The following is a 16,592-nucleotide window of genomic DNA, read 5'->3' on the forward strand; positions in this document are numbered from 1 at the left end:
GCAACTTCATCAACAGAATGTTGTGAGTCTCGAGGTTCGGAACTCGTTGGCACGGCGGGAGGCAGAGAAGAAGTCGATGAAGAAATTAGAGAAGATGAAACACTGAAAAGTGATAAAAGGAAGCACCAATAAAAACCAGAGGAAGGAAGATAAAAGCCAAAAAGATAAAGCTAGAATCTACTCATCCAACTACTTTTTTCTTCGCGAAGCCAAGAGAAAGCCTCGCAGGGGGAACCACGACGGCGAAGATGTCCCCGCCACCCGGCGACGGGAGCAGGACAGCCGACAACGGAGCCGCGGAAGAAGTCGGGGCTGGAGCCGTGGAAGAACTCCGCACCAAAGGAGCGGTACAGCTCGGGACAGAGGCAACCAAAGAACTCGACACCGGAGCTTCAGAAGAAGTCGGCGCAGGAGCCTTGGAAGAACTCACACCCGACCTCCGATTACCTCAAAAAGTTCAAGACTAAAATTCAAAACAAAGAGGAGAAATTCAATGCAACAAGAATATGAAAAACAACTCACCGCCGCATGATGAGGGGGACTTCATCATCCTCTTCTTCCTCAGCCAACGAAACCAGAGCACCTGCTGAAAAGGAGATGAAAAGTACTCGGTTCAAGAGAGAAACATGAAAATAAAAGAACAAAGAGTATTAAATGTGCTCACCTAAGAGCATGCTAGCAACAACTGGAGTACCTGAGGGAGTACTTGGTTTGCGAGGCTTCTTGGAGATAGGCAAGCCAGATGAAGACCCATCCACTCGCCCCCTCTTCAGGACACTGCGAGGACCGCAAGGGACTAGACGAGGAACATATTCTTCATATACATCAACAAATCTGAAAGAAACCCTAGGAAGGGCTGTAAAGGTTTGAGACTTACTAATTGCAGAAATACCAGCTAGACGATCCCCAGTCTCCACCACGGCAGGGAGAACATCAAGGGGGATCGGATCGACAAAGTTCCGCCCAAGCTCCTGCGAAAAAAGATAAAACACCGAGACAAGGAAAAGCTAAGCAAGAACGGATGCAGCAAGAGTACATAAAGAACTCAAACAAAAAGATAGACAACTCACAGCTGGGGGCGGGTTGATGGCCGAGAACTCAGAGACGGTAGGAGGAATGACGCTCACTCCTTTCAGCATCTTCTGGAGGTGCTCGAGTACCTCCTCACCGGTCAGCTCAAGAGCTGGGACCATGCATGAAGGATCCTCGGCCCCAGAATACTCAAAGCCAAGATGCTCCCGCTCTTTCAAAGGCTGAACCCGGCGACGAAGGAAGCTTGAAACAATACCAAAGCCGGTCAAACCCTGCTATTTCAGCATGCTAATCCTATCAAGGAGTGGCTGGATCGCTTGAATCTCAGCAGGTGACTTAAGCTTCTTGTCCCATTGGTCATTCACCACAAGACCAGATCCGGAGTGAACGACAAGAGAAGGGATCAAATTGGCAGCGTAGAACCACTCAGCACGCCAATCTTTGATAGAATCAACCAGGTCATAATCAAAAAACTTAATTTTGAGACCCTGGCGAAACTGAATCCCACAACCGCCGAGGGCGCTGGTTTCTTCACGGCGGGGTTGAGGTTTCAGGCGAAAGAAAAAGCGAAAAAGAGATAGAGAAGGAGGGATCCCAAGGAAGGCTTCACAAAGGTGAACAAAAACAGAAAGATGGAGAACGACATTGGGGGTTAGATGGTTCAGACTAACCTCGAAATAACCAAAAAACTGATGAAGGAAGGCGGAAGCAGGAAGACAAAGTCCAGCGTGGACAAAGGAAACAAAAAGGACAATCTCACCAGGACCCGGAGCCGGAACCCGATGCTCACCCGGAACTCTCCATTCAGCAATGACTTTGCTTTGGATCAAGCCATCGCTAACGAGCTCGCGCAGCTGGTCTTCGCTTGTTGTTGGAGCCGGCCAAACCTTCTGAGCTGCCCTCATGGCCACGAACTCCTGGTTTTCAATCAAAGACAGGGATGACTCCTCGTCCACGAAGGTCGCCTAAGACTTGCTTGCGGTTTTCTTCTTTCCCATGAACTGGCGGAAGCAAAAAAGGCACTAAGGAAGATGAAGCTAGAATGATGGTGCTCGGGTGATGGCGACAATGACGGTGGCGGATTTCTGAGAGCTAGGGTTTAAAGGCAAGAGCTGGGCGACAAGGGAAAGGAAGATAAAAGGTCTTTAAATAGATTCTTCAGTGATACAAACGGCCCACAAAGCCCGTTAAAACACAATGTGGGAACGCAACGGTCCATTTACCGACGCAGCTAAAACGACGGAGGGCACGAATCCTCACAATGGTACAAACCAACGGGCAGATTTCAGACTTATCCGTCCAACGCCACGGCAGGGTTATCAGATTGATACAAGAACAACCCGTCAAACCAAGAAGAAAGAAAGAAGAAAGAAAGGGCTACCTCACGAGGAACAAAAGAACCCGGTTATGTAAGAAAGAACTCGGTAGTCTCACAAACGACAGGGATCACAACAGAAAAGTCAAAGACAACTCAGAAGACAAGATTCGTTACATTACAAGCGACTTCAAAAATAGAAGATTACAAATCTTACAAGACCCAATGAACTCGGCACCACGAAAAGCAAAAGTAGCAAAGAGGAACACGGACACGACTAGGCTCTAGAACGACTATGTGTCCCAAATTGCTACTCGGAAGGACAAACCGCCATCAGTTACACTATTTTCTTCAAAGGACGGACGCAGTGCATCCAAGGCGGAAATCGACAGCACGGCAGGGCAACATGGAGCATAGAAGGCCGGCAGGCATCTGTCTACCCAAGACCGATGTAATGCTGGATATGGTGTTGATCTGCACCGGACGGTCTCAAGACAGGCGACGAGGATCAACCTAGAACTGCTGGATGAAGGAACGAAGCCCACATCACAAGACTTCCTCCAACTACCACCACGTACATCCTGGCACAATGCTGTCATGGGATTAGCCTACCTCTAATCCCTATCACAAGATTTCCTCCAGCTATGACAAAACACACGGGAACTACAAAACATGCCCGGAGGCTGCTCTACTTCACAAACTACCATGTTCATGACCACCAAGGTTTCAACAGAATATCCAATGAATGAAAACAAGCACTCCGGGACAGTATTTATAGACCAAAGGATTAGCGCACATGGACTAGGAGTACCAACGAAATAAGCCTAACAAAGGACACAGTGAAAAGACAGGACTCAATAATAGATGACTCAGGCGAGAGGAAGCAGTACTCGAAGACGGCCATATTCGGAAGAATATACCAGCACAGTACAACCCGTGAACAAAAGGCATTTACACTCAACCACCACCATATAACTACATCTGGCAACAGCAGACCATCAAAGAATACGCCAGGACCTCGCATCTAATTTCTTCCTGAACAAAACAACACGGATATACGCTCAGAGGCTCGACCAGCACCATAGCCTAATCAACACTAAGCTAGGGAACCCGGTTTTCATTTCAACTAATTCCGAAGGCTCAGAACCAAAGACAAAGGACCAAGAATACAAGAAACTCAAGACTACAACGACGACGATACATCAAGACTCTTCATCCGACTTCTTTTCTAAAGAGAAGAACTCGGAGAAAGCGCGGAGCTGCGGGATAAACCCAAAAGCACGAGGCTCGTACACTCAGTGAGTGCAATTTCACCAAAAAGGAACCCGGACATAAGCTCGGAGGCTGCATGCCACAAAACTACTCGGATGATGGTTTAATCCAAGACTAAAAGGCCGCTTCGGAAGGATGCCGCGAGACTACTCGGACGATGGTTTAATCCAAGTCTTGGGGACTACTTCAGAACATAAATTTTCAAACAACATAAAGGATCAAGACCCTCCAACTTTTTGTTCCAAATAGCAAGAGGCTCGGGGGCTACACTCAGTGAGTGCACTTTTTCTTCGAAAAAGCGCACGTCACCAAAAGACTTCCTCAACACAGACCATTTCAAGACATTACGACAAAAAGAACCCGGAACGAGCCATATTCGAGTTCTTTTTGATAAAACTTCAATGAATAATCGGAACAACTTCAAGACAAAATCCTCCAGCTCCTTGTTCCAAATAGCAAGAGGCTCGGGGGCTACAACCAGATGGATGTATTTTTTCTTCAGAAAAGCACTCACCACTCAAAGATCCTAAGAAGCGCTACAAAGTTTCACTCCAGAAAGCACTCGGATGACATCTTATTCCTACTCAACAAGACTTGAAGGGGCAGAGCAAGACTTTCAGAGCTCAACCATGAAGTGCTCGGGGGCTTATCGATATGGGACCCACATGATACCCCACAAGGGAGAGAGAAGATCTAGTTCAACTAGGATTCTTCCCATGTAAATCTTAGTAGTAGAACTATCAAGTAATCCTACTAGGAAATCTCATTGTAAACCGACTAGGACTCTGGCCTCCTGACTATATAAAGGAGGGCAATGCTCCTGTCAAAAGAGAGAACAGAGCAGATCATAATCAATCCAACGCAAAGGCTAAGGCTGACTGGACGTAAGGTTATTACTCGATCTACGATCGAGGGCCTGAACCAGGATAAATCGGCTGTCTCTTGCGTAAACCATCGAGTTCGGCATACGCCGAAGCCCGAACATACTGCCTCGGGTACCCCCGTGGCAGGCTATCGGTGGTAAAACATCGACAACCTCCTAGACGGCTTGATGGTGGTCTCCGTCGAAGCGCGCAAGAAGCTTATGCAGCGCTCCGGAGAAGTGCTTATGAGGGGCATTGTGCTCGCCTCGCGGGAGCCACGAAGAGCAACTCTAGTAAAGCGTGTCATTGAGCTACCCTCACTTTCAGGGTAGGTTCTTGTGGCGCCCGACGTGTGGGCTTAGCGGGTGATGCTAATTAACCGCCGAATCACCAAGTGAGCGGTCGACACAACGAGGACTAGCATGTTGGCAAACACGTGAACCTCGGGAGAAAAATTATCGTGTCAACCTTATTCTTTCCGTTGGTTTGCATCCCTATTACACAAGCTTGCAATTACTTTTATACATATTAAGCTTGTGTAGTTGCTCTTGTAATTAGATAGCTTGTGTAGCTTGCTAATTACCTTCTTGCTTGTGTAGCATAGAAGTAGCTCCCTTGCGTGGCTAATTTGATGTTAGTAACCTTGTTGTCACATTACTTAGTTTATGTAGCTAAGTATTTGCGCTCTCTAATTAGGCATTGGTTGCCTTGTTATTGAGCATTGCTAGTGAGCTCTGTTAGCTTTGTGCTTTTGCTTACTAGCATGTGTAGGAGCTCTCTTGTTGCTTAAAATACTAGTGGCATAGGTTTGTGTAACCTTGCTCCTAGAATTGTTTAGGAGAGCTCTAACTAGCCCGGCACCTTTGTTGCATAATTGTTATCTTTGCAAGGTGCTAGTGAACATATATAGTGGGGTATAGTCTTGGCTAGACCGATAATTTTAATTCTGCATTTGTATCGGTTAGCCGACGCGATTAAGTTTTAGAAAAAACTATTCACCCCCCTCTAGTCCGCCATCTCAACTCTTCAGTCGCCTGTATTCTGTGGGCCATAGCTGCTGACTGGTTTTGTTACAGAGAGCAATGGTAGGTGGCAGGCCATGATGATGAACTGATGATATGTATTTTTAGGGTTAATGGTGCCGTTTGTTGGTCTGAACCAAACCAGCGAGCCGGCTGCTTCCCCTCTCAAGTTATTGTTCACCAAACCAGCCGAACAGTGTTTTTCTCTGACAACAAACCAGCCGGAACATTGTTTTTCAGCCAAGTTTCAGACTAGCGAACGGGACCAATATCATGTTCGCTGGTTGGTTTCTAGGCTGATAAGCCCGGCTGGTGCTGATTTGTTATGAGAGGAAAATACTGTTGGCTGGCCGATAAGCCCTGGCTAAAACTAACAAGCGAACAGGCTGAATAAGACTTTAACTGAATCGCAGTGATAAAGAAAACTATACAATAGAATCCAGCTTTTTTACATTATTGTCATGATGTAATTTGGCTTATGCTGATGTTTATGCTGATTTGTTGTGAGAGAAAATATTATTCGCTGAAAAGTACTGTTGAAATAGTGCTGCAGAATAGAGTGAATATGAAGAGAAGTAGGTTTGTTCATATCTCATGATAACCGTGCCTAGTGCAATAGTGCCTACCATAACACACGCCACGAAAGCGAAATAAACCTAGCCCTCATTTGGTTAGGTTTTTGTGGTGGAACTTGCTCACCCAAGTTTAAACCCTCGACACGAGATTTAACGTGTTATGTTTTCAGTGGTACGAGATTTAACGTTCACGTCATGCGTATCATTCTATAAAATGGGTTCACCAAGACAACATTTTTTACGTGCAATTATAAAATGCTCGTGCTTAGTTTGAGAATGGGCCAAATTGATTTCTATAGGTTTATTCTGATTTCTTTTTTCCTAATCTATAGAGATTATAGATCTTTTATGTAGATTTGGGCTAGTTTTAGTAGGAATTTCATTTAAGTTTCATGCGCATTTAGGCCCTATTCGTTTTGCTGAAATTTAGCTTATGCTGATTTGTTGCGAGAGAAAAATATTGTTCGTTCGTTGAAAAGTACCGTTGAAACAGTGCTGAAGAACAAAAAAATATTATAAGATTATAGAATAAAACCATACAATGAGAGTAGTCATTTCATCTATTTTTTATTGCAATCTATCTTACCATGACACTATCTTAGCCGAGTTCGAGCTTACTTTAGCATTTGATCACTAGTCCATTCCCAAATGCGGATAAATGTCTACTTACTTTGGCAACAAGGCTAAATAATCCTTTAGTACCCTTCAAATTTTATGATAGAAATGGCCTTCAAATTTGGCAAATTAAAGATTAAAACAATATTTCATCACTATAAACAATAAATAAATAAAAGAGAAAGGGGCGTTTAACCGTGATGATCCCCCCGTCCTATTCTATCCTATCCAACGGTTCTGATCTTCCACCCACCATTCTAGCGCAGATCTCCAGCCCCGCAAAACCCTAGCCCCAACATCTCCCCACTATAAATGCGTGCACCTCCCTCTTCCGGCGCTTTCCCTCACCATCCTTCCCCTCGCGCCGCCGCCACCGCAGCCCTTGCAACCCCAATCCCCCACGGCGACCATGGCCGGCGCGCAGGAGTCCCTCTCCCTGGTGGGCACGATGCGCGGCCACAACGGTGAGGTGACGGCGATCGCCACCCCGATCGACAACTCCCCGTTCATCGTCTCCTCCTCCCGCGACAAGTCCGTGCTGGTGTGGGACCTGCAAAACCCGGTCCACTCCACCCCGGAATCCGGCGCCACCACCGACTACGGCGTCCCCTTCCGCCGCCTCACCGGCCACTCCCACTTCGTCCAGGACGTCGTCCTCAGCTCCGACGGCCAGTTCGCCCTCTCCGGCTCCTGGGACGGCGAGCTCCGCCTCTGGGACCTCTCCACCGGCGTCACCACCCGCCGCTTCGTCGGCCACGAGAAGGACGTCATCTCCGTCGCCTTCTCCGTCGACAACCGCCAGATCGTCTCCGCGTCCCGCGACAAGACCATCAAGCTCTGGAACACCCTCGGTGAGTGCAAGTACACCATTGGCGGCGACCTCGGCGGCGGCGAGGGCCACAACGGGTGGGTCTCTTGCGTCAGGTTCTCCCCCAACACCTTCCAGCCCACCATTGTCTCCGGATCCTGGGACCGCACTGTCAAGGTCTGGAACCTTACCAACTGCAAGCTGCGCTGCACTCTGGATGGCCACGGCGGCTATGTTAACGCCGTCGCCGTGAGCCCCGACGGGTCGCTGTGCGCCTCCGGCGGGAAGGACGGTGTTACTCTGCTGTGGGATTTGGCTGAGGGGAAGAGGCTGTACTCGCTGGACGCGGGCTCCATCATCCACTCCCTCTGCTTCTCGCCCAACCGCTACTGGCTCTGCGCTGCGACGCAGGATTCTGTCAAGATCTGGGACCTTGAATCGAAGCACGTTGTGCAGGACCTCAAGCCCGACATCCAGATCTCCAAGAACCAGGTTTGTCTCTACCCTTTACCTGCGCTTAGCATACTTATCTTTTGATGAGAGAAATCGTGTAGGTTAGGATCTGTAGTTACTTGTACATGAGTTACGTTCGGATGCCTGCCTTATTGATGAGTTAGTCCGTTAATGCCACTTGTATATGTTATGTCCAACAAATGTCCAGTACTATGCAGAATTGTTGGTGTGCTGAATCTTTAGTGCTAATGCATATAGAAATATATTTTGGGTAAGATGGTGTGTGTGCTGTGGCATAATTTTGTATCACTTCAATTCTGTTCTATCAATTTTCCATTTGTTTTACATGTGCTCTTGTTTTACAATCTGTCTCATGAGCTGTAGGCCTATAGACTCTAGTCTATTGTTTCTACTCAGCATTACACCATGATATTAAAGCACTATTACCAAATTTTATATGTTGTCCTCATCCAGTCTAATTGTTTGTTATCAGCATTGTACCTCACCTAGTATGTCGTTGCTCAAGATATGCTCGTGCACATATATAATGTTGAACTCTGTTAATGTCATTTCGTTCTATGTAAGACTCTGCCAGACAGTGCACTAGTGTTGACTAATTTTAAGTGGTGTTTATTTTCAATTGTGCATAGGGACTGTAGTCTGCAATGGATTTTCTGCTATAATGTGTATCATGACCCTATCATTTATACATGTACAAACATTTTATTACTCGTGAATCCAGATACCAGCAGTTAGGTAGGTATTTACTTTGGTGTAAATTGTCTTTCGATGTTGGCCTATGAAATTGGTAGAAACTCCTGTTACAGGATGTATTATATATACGTTCAGTGTAATTATTATTTTTGGATGGATGATTATCTACTATTTCTCTGATCGATATATTTAACTGTTTCTGGTGCAATTGTATAGATCCTGTACTGCACAAGCTTGAGCTGGAGCGCAGATGGAAGCACCCTCTACACTGGCTACACCGATGGGTCTATCAGGGTTTGGAAGATCTCTGGGTATGGCTACGCCGGCTAGATGTTGAAAAGCCACTTGAAGGTCTAGGCAGTCTTATTTGGCAAATCATTGTAATGTTGTCAAGTTTTTGAAGTCGTGAGCTATATCGTCTGTTTGGTACTTTCTGGTCGCCCAGCTATTTAAGCTTAGCTTTGTTAATGAGCTAATCGGTACTATGAAGAATCTATTTTGCACCATGGTTCTGTTTTGCTTCAGCTTTTTATTATACACATTATATATGCTTCAGTCATGCAACCAACTGATGCCTGTTATTGGGTTGATGTGCTGTGCTTTTCCGTTGCTATGTCTCCAGTAATGCGACTATTGGTAAGAAAATAAGCATTCATAACCTTTCAATCTATGCTTGCCTCGGTTGGATACATGAGCTAGTCAGGATGGATGACCTTGCCCACCTCAGTTCATCAGGCAGGCTCATCTCTGCCCTAACCAATGTTTTTAAGGCGGTAAGGCGAGGCGTGGCGAGTGACTACCGCCTTACACTTAAGCGACTAAATCGTGAGGCGAGGCGACGCCTTACGAATTTAAGAAAAACTTAAAACAACAACTTAGAGCAGTAGGTGATGAAGAAAAAAGAAAAGGAAAAAGAAAAGAGGAGTAAGAAGTGGGCTGGCCCAGCCCACCAGGCGGCCTATGTGCCCGTCCGCCTCCTGGCGTGGCTTATCCTAATCCCCTCCAGGGCTCTCTCTTGTTCTCCACCACTCATTCCGCCTCCATTCATCCCTTCGCGGCGCCGCTTCCCTTTGCTGCTCTGTCATCTCCGTTCGTCTCTCCGCTGCTCTGCTCCCCTCCCTCGCTGCTCCCCCTTCTAGATCTACAGCTGCCACCGTCCCCTTCCAGATTGAGCAGGCGGTGGCGAGGAGATGGCGGAATCGAGCAGACGGCGGTGAGGAGACGGCGGAATCGAGCAGACAGCGGCGAGGAGAAGGCAGAATCAAGCGGAATCGACGCGGAGACGGCGGAATCGAGGGGAGTACTTATGTAATTAACAGATTACTTACTGACTCAAATGTGCTCCAACATTAGTTAACACAAGTTCCTTCTGAGGCGAGTCGTCCGCCAAGTCGTCCCGCCTGTAGCGCCTTGCCGATTAGGCGCGCCCACCTCAGTTCATCCTGAGTTGCAGCCGAGGACATGAACTGCTTCTATGATGACACTGCCTCTGTGATGCCAGTATCGATGCCATCCATGCTTGGTACTGACTGCTGAGTTGCAGCCGAGAACATGAACTGCTTCTGTGATGCAAGTATCGGCAGCGGAGAACATGAACTGCTTCTGTGATGCAAGTATAGATGCCATCCACCATCCTCATCTGACCTCTCCGAATTCCCGAGTAACGAACCATGGGGTATAGATGGTTGGGGCATATCATCATCCGGAGGGAGTGGTCTTAATTTCGATGTCTTTCTTTAACCTTTGGAGGTCAAACCACTGAACCTATGTCTTTGACCTTGGGACCGATAGGAAGAAGAAAAAACAAAGCAAGGACCATGGGTGTTCGGCTGGTACACTACTCCACTGTAGTTCAGCTGATTTTGGATGATTCAATAGTGTTCCGTGAGAGAGAATAAGCTGAAACAATCCCTCAGCCGAAGGGGCTCGGGCGAGGACATAGAATCGCCCGCAGCCGTGCTCAGCTCAAAAGGGCTGAGTTGCAGCCGAGGACATGAACGGCTTCTGTGATGCGAATCGATAGTTGATTTTTTTTAGGAACAGTTGGTTTGCTATGGGCATGATTGGTTTCTTGCTAAGCGAAAGTCCGTTTTTCCTCCCTAAACCAGCATAAACCTAAATAAAATATATAACTAAGTTATACATGATCGAATGAGTATGAAATTTTTACTATAGCTTAAGCATACAACAATTAGCCCACCATAAAATTTTACCACGATTGGACTATAGAAACTGCAGCTACGAATTATTCTATTTAATTACAGAAAAACATAGATCTAAAGCTACAGAAAAACTTTGTACTAAAGCATACCATATTATAGGTTCACTGTGTAGATCTACTCATGTGGAGTCCAACAAAATTAGATTTTCTATTTTATGATTTTACTATGATTTTTTAAAGATTCAGTCGAAATAAACAAAAAAAGAAAAAAGACAAAACCGTCTTTAAAACCGCTTATAACCGGGCCAGGGAGGTAAGATGAACAATTTTAAAAGTTGAAGGAGGTGTTTTGTCCGGTTTTGAAGTTCAGGGAGGAAAAACGGACTTTCGTAAAAGTTGAGGGAGGTAATGTGAAGTTTTCCTTCTCGTTACTATTCGATTAAGCCACGGAGAAACGGTGCTTGTCTTTGGTGGTTCTCTTGTCCAGGCATGTGAGGGCCCAGTTAGTGTGAAACCAGCCAATGCGTTAGTTTGAAACCAACCAATGCAATGCTTCTCCGATGCGTTGATCTACTATATGCTTCTACATTGGTGTGTGATTTCAGTCGTGCGACTAGAAAATTTGTTTGTGCTCGGTTTTATGTTCAAATCTGAAGCATTTCTGTTTCAGGTTGTGTGCTAAGTTCTTTCCTGAAAAAATGCTTATGTACTTTTTTAACAATTTTGGACCTATCCTAGATTCAATAAGCATGGGTGCATAAGATGAACGTCGTCTCCGGTTTGGCCAGGTTCCGCTGGCTTGGGTACCATTACCAATTGCCAATTGGGTTCCCTCGAGTCATTTGCCTGCTGCTCGCTTGCACGGATCATGCATGGTCTTTGACCACCTCGGCAGTCTATCAGGCAGGCTCATCCCCATCATACATTTCCCATTTAGAATTTCATCCATGATGATGCCTTGGCGTACAACTCTGAGTTGTATTCAAATCGTTGTCATTTGTCAATTGTTAATAGTAAATCTTATAATCAACTCGCGTCTGCAGTTTCCCATGCGACAGCACCACCACGACACTTCACGCAACTGCTCCATCGGCCAATCAGAGAGCTCAGGGCCAAGTCCTCTGAACCGGCCCAATTATTCAACTCAAATGACCTCATATTCCCAGCTTCGTCGCAACCGTGGCGCGCTGATTTGTTCTCTAAGCACGCGCCAATTCAGATTCATATCACCAGCTAATTGTTCCAGTTGCTATCGGGTCAGCCATCGCCATGTCATCGTCCCTGTACAAGCAGCTGGGCCTTTCTGGAGCCGGCTCCCCGCTCACCGGCCGCCACCTCGCCCTCCTCATCCTCGGCGCCGGATTCCTCGCGCTCACCGTCTTCGTCGTGCACCCCAACGAGTTCCGAATCCAATCCTTCTTCGCAGGCAGCAGCAGCAGCTGCGGCGGCCACCCCGGCACGGACGCACCTGCTGCCGCAGTCGGCAGTCCCCATGTTGCCACCACCGCAGCAGCACGGGCGCCGCCGCCAGCTCCGGACGACGACTACGTGCGCGTCCTCATCGGCATCCAGACGCTGCCGAGCAAGCGCGCGCGGCGGCACCTGCTGCGGGACGTCTACTCGCTGCAGGCGCAGGAGCACCCGTCGGTCGCCGGCAGCGTGGACGTCCGGTTCGTGTTCTGCAACGTGACGTCCGCCGACGACGCGGTGCTCGTGGCGCTGGAGGCCATCCGCTACGGCGACATCATCGTGCTGGATTGCGCGGAGAACATGGACAACGGCAAGACGTACACCTTCTTCTCCACCGTGGCCCGCTTGTTCAACGGCAGCAGCAGCAGCAACACCGCCAGCAGGAGGTACGACTACGTGATGAAGGCCGACGACGACACGTACCTTCGGCTGCCGGCGCTGGTGGCGTCGCTGCGCGGCGCGGCGAGGGAGGACGCCTACTACGGGCTGCAGATGCCGTGCGACACGGAGAGCTTCTACCCCTTCCCGCCCTTCATGTCCGGGATGGGGTACGCGCTGTCGTGGGACCTGGTGCAGTGGGTGGCGTCGTCCGACCTGGCCCGGCGCGAGCAGGATGGGCCCGAGGACATGTGGACGGGGCGGTGGCTCAACCTCGCCGGCAAGGCCAAGAACCGCTACGACAACGCGCCGAGGATGTACAACTACAAGGGCGCGTCGCCCGACAGCTGCTTCCGGCACGGCTTCGTCCCGGACACCATCGCCGTGCACATGCTCAAGGACGACGCGCGGTGGGCCGAGACGCTCGCCTACTTCAACGCCACCGCCGGACTCCCGCGCTCCAGCGCCCTCTACCACCTGCCGCTGCCGGCGGCCAGCCCCTGATGACGAGCTCGATCAAGTGTCGTTGAACCGTTCGTCGTCCTTGCCGGTTCGCTCTCGTCGGCCCCGGATGCGTGCGTTGAATATTGTGATCAAGGGTTGGTGGCGTTAGTTAGGCCAGAGGATAGGTAATAGGATACGTGTTCGTTCGGTGTTGCTGAATAATACGCTGATACAATGACGTAATTGGTTTTTTTTTTTTTTTTGGTTTTGAGATTTCGAGTCTCGAGTGATGCCTAATCGACTTTGACTGTCTTGTTTGATGTCAGCCAAGTGACGCTGTTGCGATCAAAAAGTTGCCATTTCTCTTTTTTTCCCAAAAAAAACCACAAAAAAATCGGGAAAGACTTGACTGATGTGACAAGGGGGAAAAAAGTACTGGCCAAGCCGGCACACGGCGCCACTGCCGCTACAGGAATCCACGCCACGATAGGCCTCACAGAGCAAAGAGGCCGATGGCGAATGAATTTGGGCCGTTAGGCAAATCAGCCATAGCGAGCGAAGGCGGGCCAGCTAGAGCAGCTGAGCAGAAAGGGCCGAGGAAGATGGCGATCTAGCAAAACGGCAAAACCTGTGACGAGTCTAAAGTGAACAGCCCAAAGCAAAATCAGCCCACACACTTTATTTTAGGGTCTACGAAAGCTTTTTTTTTTCTAATCTAAAATTTTAAAAACAGTATTGCTATACGTCAACCGGGTGTTTTTTTTTCTTCTGTCAAACGATTTCTAGGCCGGCGTACGTGCTGTGTTGGGGGCTCACACTGCTGACGTGTACATACGTGCGTGTTGCCGTCTTCCGAGTCCATCTGCCGTGCTGCTTAGGATAGGAGTACGTACGATCGAAACTCGAGCATTAACACAAAGCCAAGCAACGCCTGACGTGTCGTACCTGGAACCCTGTAGCATGCACAATACAACCCGCGAATTTGTTTTTTAATCTGTGAATAATTTATGAACAATTTGATAATATTTCTGAATAATTTGACATATATTTCTCTGAAATCCATAGAAATAATTTATATTTTTTTTGAAAATTTTGACATATATTTGTATTATCCTCAAATTACACCTCTGCATACAATAAATTACACCGAAGAAGTCAATATAAATATAGTAATAAATCAGTGTAAATATAACTAGAAGATAGTATAAGTGTATAACAAAAATTCAGTCGATAGGAAGGGCCAAAAACAACTTAATATGACTAGACAGATTTAAAAAAAAGGCGCAGATTCCATTCATGCCACACGCACCTCTGCCACACGAGCCACGCAAGCTATAAAGCAAACGGCAGCACTACACGGTACATGCGCTGCATGGACGCCCGTCAGCCATACGTTCCGATCGCCGGCGGCCTGATACAGCCACACGCCCTCGGTAGGCGGGCGGGAATCCACGCAACCGTGGCCACCCCGAGCGGATCGGATCAGGACGACGAGGGAGCGCTCGGTCGAGGCACGGCAGACAAGAAGGGACGGGGACGGCGACGGCGACGGCGACGGGGACACGGCGCGGCGCGGCGGCTGCAGCGTCGCCACCTCGCGATGAATGCACAACAGCTGGGGTGGGTAGGCCGCCGAGGCCTACTAGCGCCTAGCGCGGAAACCCACGCGACCTCGTGCAGACGTGCAGCAGACGCTCTCGGCGACCTGAGGATCGTGACGGCGCGCGCTGCGGCCACCGGCGCGAGACGTGGCCGGGCGTCGCTCGGGCCCGTCGGCGCACGAGCCGTGGCCCGTGGGGGTCGCGTAGTCATGTGCCAGTGCGCTTCATCAGTTTATTCTTGATCAGTACTGCAGCAATGATTCATGTTTCTCCTCTCGATCGATGTCGACCCGTGTCGTGTAGCTAAGCCTGATATAAAAGAGATAACGTGAAAGGTGCCTTTTTTCTAAAAAAAAATAACGTGAAAGGTGAAACATTCCGTGGCGCTCGTTCTTGTTGCCCATGTGTGGTGCCTGAGAATGAAGTGATCCGTTCCATCCAGTTGCTCTGAGTGGTTCGCACACTCAGGTCAATTGGGGACACGGAGATAGAGTAGAACCTCAAGGATCGGCATCAAAGATCCAACATCAAAAGGCTTCAAGTAGTATGGGTAGGGATTGCAATGGGTCAAGTAAGGTGCAGGGTGAGTAAAAACACTCGTCATCAACGATGCTCGTAATATTTGGCTACGCCCGCTCTCAATGAGACCCGTGGATGCAACATCACACCTCGCACCTGCAACCGTACCCCGCACCCGAAGGTGACCTGCGGGTGTGCTAGTAAGAAGCTTACCAAAAAAAAATATATATATAAAATTCGAGAGAAAATAACAACAATTATCAGTTTATCATCACCAGTGAATCATAAGTTCACGATAACTTAATTGAATCTAGCCTAGTACTCCCTTCATTCCAGATTAAATCAGAAGTTCATAACTTTTGCTATCTAATTAATTAGATATACACTATATCTAGATGCATAGTAAAGACAATGTATTTAGAAAATCAAAACGTCTTATAATTTGAAATGAATGGAGTACATACTATCTAGGCAACCTAGCCTATACGAATCATCCTAAGTTTTACGTATGTTTGCGCCAAACGTTAGTTCTAGTCTTCTAGGCCCCTAATTGAAGAAGGGGAATAGAGAAAACATGCGTTTCAACCCTCGCAGGTCACCCGCGAGTGAAGTATAACACCCGCACATGACATGACGCCGTCGTGGGCCCTAACCCGAAGACATCCACGGGTCCAATGTTACACCCGCACCACGAGTGTGATTGCCATCTGGTAAGGAACTGTTTTTGGAAGAGGTCACAGAGCGATTGTAGAGTGCTTACCTAAAATCCAAAATTAACTAATACTCCCTCTATTCATTTTTACATGTCATATTAACTTTGTCCATAAATGAAATATTACTATATTTGATCGTCCACTTAAAAAAAAACTTTAGTTTCACAACATATGAGTTCTATATTGTGAAATTATTTCTCATAGTAGATCTAAAATACAAATTTTATGTCATGAACCTATATAGGTTTTTTGAATGATGATCCAAGATCCAAATGTTTCACTTAGGACAAAACTAACATGTCATGTAAAAAGAAAGAGAGGACACACTACGAGATACTCAGAGTTAGAAAAACCATTTTGTCATGAATATTATTATAAGCAGAAGGAGCTCTGTCAAACGCCCAAACATGCTCTAAGGTTGAATACATTCGTTGCAACTCGCAAGTTACGACCAGTGTTTGCTTTACTTAGTTTTGTTTGAAAACTAGGACCCTTGGTGAATTTCGAAATACATCAATGCACGTGTTCTATCATAAAGCATACAAGATTATAAGTTGTGCCGCAACCAAATATTGTCCTTCATAAGACAATTCTACACGTGCTATTTTCGTACAAGCATTCTAAGCACGGGCACTCG

At 47.5% G+C, this 16,592-nt stretch overlaps 2 protein-coding genes across 2 annotated transcripts; both read left to right on the forward strand.

Annotated features, from left to right (window-relative positions):
• Nucleotides 1-7,021: 7,021 nt before the first annotated feature.
• Nucleotides 7,022-9,237, forward strand: LOC136511981 (small ribosomal subunit protein RACK1z-like). The gene is made up of 2 exons (XM_066505983.1): nucleotides 7,022-7,994; nucleotides 8,886-9,237. The coding sequence occupies exons 1-2, from the start codon at nucleotides 7,104-7,106 to the stop codon at nucleotides 8,997-8,999; spliced, it is 1,005 nt and encodes a 334-aa protein (XP_066362080.1). The 5' UTR covers nucleotides 7,022-7,103; the 3' UTR covers nucleotides 9,000-9,237.
• Nucleotides 9,238-10,959: 1,722 nt separating this feature from the next.
• Nucleotides 10,960-13,370, forward strand: LOC136511452 (beta-1,3-galactosyltransferase pvg3-like). The gene is made up of 2 exons (XM_066505520.1): nucleotides 10,960-11,733; nucleotides 11,874-13,370. Exon 2 carries the CDS (start codon nucleotides 12,100-12,102, stop codon nucleotides 13,180-13,182), a length of 1,083 nt encoding a protein of 360 aa, XP_066361617.1. The 5' UTR covers nucleotides 10,960-11,733; nucleotides 11,874-12,099; the 3' UTR covers nucleotides 13,183-13,370.
• The last annotated feature ends 3,222 nt before the right edge of the window (nucleotides 13,371-16,592 follow it).

The sequence above is a fragment of the Miscanthus floridulus genome, chromosome 16 (genome assembly GCF_019320115.1).
Source record: "Miscanthus floridulus cultivar M001 chromosome 16, ASM1932011v1, whole genome shotgun sequence".
Taxonomy (NCBI): Eukaryota; Viridiplantae; Streptophyta; class Magnoliopsida; order Poales; family Poaceae; genus Miscanthus; species Miscanthus floridulus.

What these genes read in the sequence shown, in the direction of transcription:
- LOC136511452 (XM_066505520.1), top strand. Translation starts at nt 12,100, where the DNA reads ATGTCATCGTCCCTGTACAAGCAGCTGGGCCTTTCTGGAGCCGGCTCC.
- LOC136511981 (XM_066505983.1), top strand. Translation starts at nt 7,104, where the DNA reads ATGGCCGGCGCGCAGGAGTCCCTCTCCCTGGTGGGCACGATGCGCGGC. An exon ending in TCCAGATCTCCAAGAACCAG is followed by an intron (nt 7,995 to 8,885) that starts GTTTGTCTCTAC and finishes GCAATTGTATAG; the next exon opens with ATCCTGTACTGCACAAGCTT.